This window comes from Papaver somniferum, unplaced genomic scaffold (genome assembly GCF_003573695.1).
Source record: "Papaver somniferum cultivar HN1 unplaced genomic scaffold, ASM357369v1 unplaced-scaffold_76, whole genome shotgun sequence".
In the NCBI taxonomy this organism is placed as follows: domain Eukaryota; kingdom Viridiplantae; phylum Streptophyta; class Magnoliopsida; order Ranunculales; family Papaveraceae; genus Papaver; species Papaver somniferum.
Window position 1 is genome coordinate 187,281 of NW_020650526.1, and position 3,148 is coordinate 190,428.

General features: G+C 36.6%; 1 protein-coding gene across 1 annotated transcript; it reads right to left on the reverse strand.

The window, feature by feature from the left end:
* Positions 1–260: 260 nt before the first annotated feature.
* LOC113344341 lies at positions 261–1,792 on the reverse strand. The gene is made up of 3 exons (XM_026588340.1): positions 967–1,792; positions 356–684; positions 261–290 (listed from the first exon to the last, which is right to left on the reverse strand). The coding sequence occupies exons 1-3, from the start codon at positions 1,790–1,792 to the stop codon at positions 261–263; spliced, it is 1,185 nt and encodes a 394-aa protein (XP_026444125.1).
* Between the last annotated feature and the right edge of the window lie 1,356 nt (positions 1,793–3,148).

A 3,148-nucleotide genomic window follows, 5' to 3' on the forward strand; every position in this document is an offset into this window, starting at 1 on the left:
TCTTTAAGTAACGCCTCGTAGGTAGGAGTGAGCTTCTCTGGGTCCATCAAAAGACTCATTTCGCGACGTTCATTCATCAACTCCATAACGCGTAACCTATGAATGGAACAAAAAGAACACCTGTAATAAATTTTGAACAAAAAAAAATGAACCAAAAACAAAGAAAACACAACAAAAAACACACACACACAAACCTGATCATGTCAACGAGGGCGCAGGCAGGAAACCTCTTGTCTTTCCGAATCCAATTATTGAAGGACTCAACAACGCTTGATGTAGTCTGACCAAATCTACAGCCAGTGAAGAACGCGCTGGACCAATGTTCCCTAGGCATATTGCGGCAATACTCAGCAACTCCAGGCCTTCCCATTAACTCCATTTCCATTAGTGCTTCTTCATATCTTGCTGGTGTGAGAGCATAAGTTGCTTTTTTGAAACAAGCCATAACTTCTTTGTACTTCTCGTCCGATTTCCTGATTGGTAAGTTTCCTTGCAAGTGGTAGTAACAATAGCCATGATGGGAAGTAGGAAAGTGTTTAGGAATAGCCCTCAACAATCCTTCATGACGATCAGACATAAAGGTGATAGGACGGTCATCAACAATGTTGCTAAGATTGCACATAAACCAATCGCAATTGTCAACATCCTCTCCTGGGACCAATGCAAATGCTAGCGGATAAAAACCTGCAAAAAACAAACAATACATATATTATATACTGTCACTAAATATGTTGTTATATTAATAGATGTAACATATATTATGTACTGGAAAATAGACTAAGAATTTCCAGTACATAATAGACATATTGTACTCAAAAAAAGGTCTTATGCTTACATATATGAATTAGTGTGTGTTAGACACAATAAATTTTCAGTACATAAATGGTATACTCAAAAAGTTCCAACGATTAAAGTAGTGAATAACTTATAAACAATAACAATTAAAACGTAACAAAGAGCACTTGCCTTGATTCCCATTCAGACAAGTAGCAGCCATAAGGGTACCTCTAAATCTCCCGGTCAGAAAAGTTGCATCAACAAAAATCATTGGTCGACAAAGTCTATAACCTTCAATACAAGCGCCTATTTCAATGAATAACCTTTCAAATGTCTGAGTTGTATGGTTAGACTGAAAATCCACATAAGAGCCAGGATTTGTTTCTTTCAATGAATTCACCCACCAAACCAGATCAGAGTAAGACTTTACATCATTCCAAAAAATTTCATGGTGTGACCGTTCCAAACCATGATATGCATGGTGATATTTGATATTAACACCAACACCAACTTTTATATAATCTTCAATTTCGCGAGGCTTGATAAGTGGGTTGTGCATCACACGATCATGAATAAGGTTGTGTACCAGCTTCTTCGATACTTTAGGACTTCTCAACTTCACACCAGCTCCACAAGTGTGCCTCCCAACATACTTTTTTATCCTAAAAACATCGCAAGTAGAATCAATAGCAACTGCATGGATCATCCAAGTGCATGGGACTTTACTGCATTTCATTGTGAACCTTTCACGATCATTCTTCACCTTTGTTACGCGATACCTAGTCTTCATACAATACTTTTGACAGGCCAACCGAACAGGATCAACACCACCACGAAAAAGCTTATTCGGATCATCAAAAACATTCTCCCACCCATCGGACAAAAGAGGTTTAACAATTTCTTTTCCATCAGTTTCATAACTATCTCTATTTGCCCTAATCAGTTCTGAATTGTTGTCGACGTCGCTGAATGTGGAGGAACTACATCCACCAGCAGAAAGAAAATCCACATGCATCTCAAAGAACGCCGATTTCTTTGAAAAAAATTTCGAGGCAAGAGAGATCGAACAAGAAAGCATTTAATAATCACCGTTAGATGAAAAACCTGATTTAACCAAGCAAATATCTTTCAACCGTTAGATCGAACTTAGCTTGTTACACACAAATGAAATGTACCCTCATTTAGGTTTATGTAACCATACCTAAACGTGTACACCATGTTGGTTCACAAATAGTTAACCAAGGTTAGCCATATGATTACTCTCATATCAACCTTATTCATCTTAACCATAACTAGTTCAAATGACTCAAATGAAACTAGTTAAGTGTTGTTCAATTGTTTAGAAAACACAATTGAAATCAAACCGGTTTAATTCACTTGAATCAATCATGAACATTATAGCCACGGTTTGCAAAGATTGCATTCCTTATGATTTAAATTTTTAAGTCGATGAACTGACCGATTTGACAAAGTAACCAGCTTAAGTATGCGTACGGGTATGCGTACTTAAGCAACCGGTTTTGAGTTTGTTAAGTTTCCAATCTCAGCAGAAATTTTCGGTTCAAAAACTTCCGCAAGTATGCGTAAGGGTACACATACTTAAGGTGACTAGTCAAGAGTTTTTCCAAAACCAAACTCAGCAGAAATTCTCAGTTCGAGAACTTCCGCTAGTATGCGTACGGGTATGCATACTTAACCTGTCTCCTTCACCAATTTCGTATACACACATATGCATACTTTTGGCTCCAGGTTTATGGACTTATACACTAATGTGCGAATACACTATATATGCTTGTATCCAAAGATGGTTACATCATCAACTCTTTATTTCAATCATTGAAACATTCTTCTACAATGACAATAGCCGTTTTCACACACTATTAGCATCAAAGCAAAACCCAAAATTAATTGGCAACCTACTTTTAAGTGCAAATAGAGATGAAGTTCAGACGCAGGGAGCCTTTACATTCTCAATAAGGCTCTGCAACAAGAATATTTTCTAGAAGAAAAAAAGTGTCAAATAATGAAAAACCTGATTTAACCAAGCTAATATCTTTCAACCGTTAGATCGAACTTAGCTTGTTACACACAAATGAAATGTACCCTCATTTAGGTTTATGTAACCGTACCTAAACGTGTACACCATGTTGGTTCACAAATAGTTAACCAAGGTTAGCCATATGATTACTCTCACATCAACCTTATTCATCTTAACCATAACTAGTTCAAATGACTCAAATGAAACTAGTTAAGAGTTGTTCAATTGTTTAGAAAACAAAATTGAAATAAAACCGGTTTGATTCACTTGAATCAATCATGAACATTATAGCCACGGTTTGCAAAGATTGCATTCCTTATGATTTAAATGTTT

Excerpts from the sequence above, each read along its gene's own strand:
- LOC113344341 (XM_026588340.1), bottom strand. The coding sequence starts at position 1,792 with ATGCATGTGGATTTTCTTTCTGCTGGTGGATGTAGTTCCTCCACATTC. Across the intron at positions 685-966 it reads TTGTCTGAATGGGAATCAAG|GTTTTTATCCGCTAGCATTT; the intron begins GCAAGTGCTCTT and ends TGTTTTTTGCAG. Across the intron at positions 291-355 it reads AGTTAATGGGAAGGCCTGGA|ATTTGGTCAGACTACATCAA; the intron begins GTTGCTGAGTAT and ends CACTGGCTGTAG.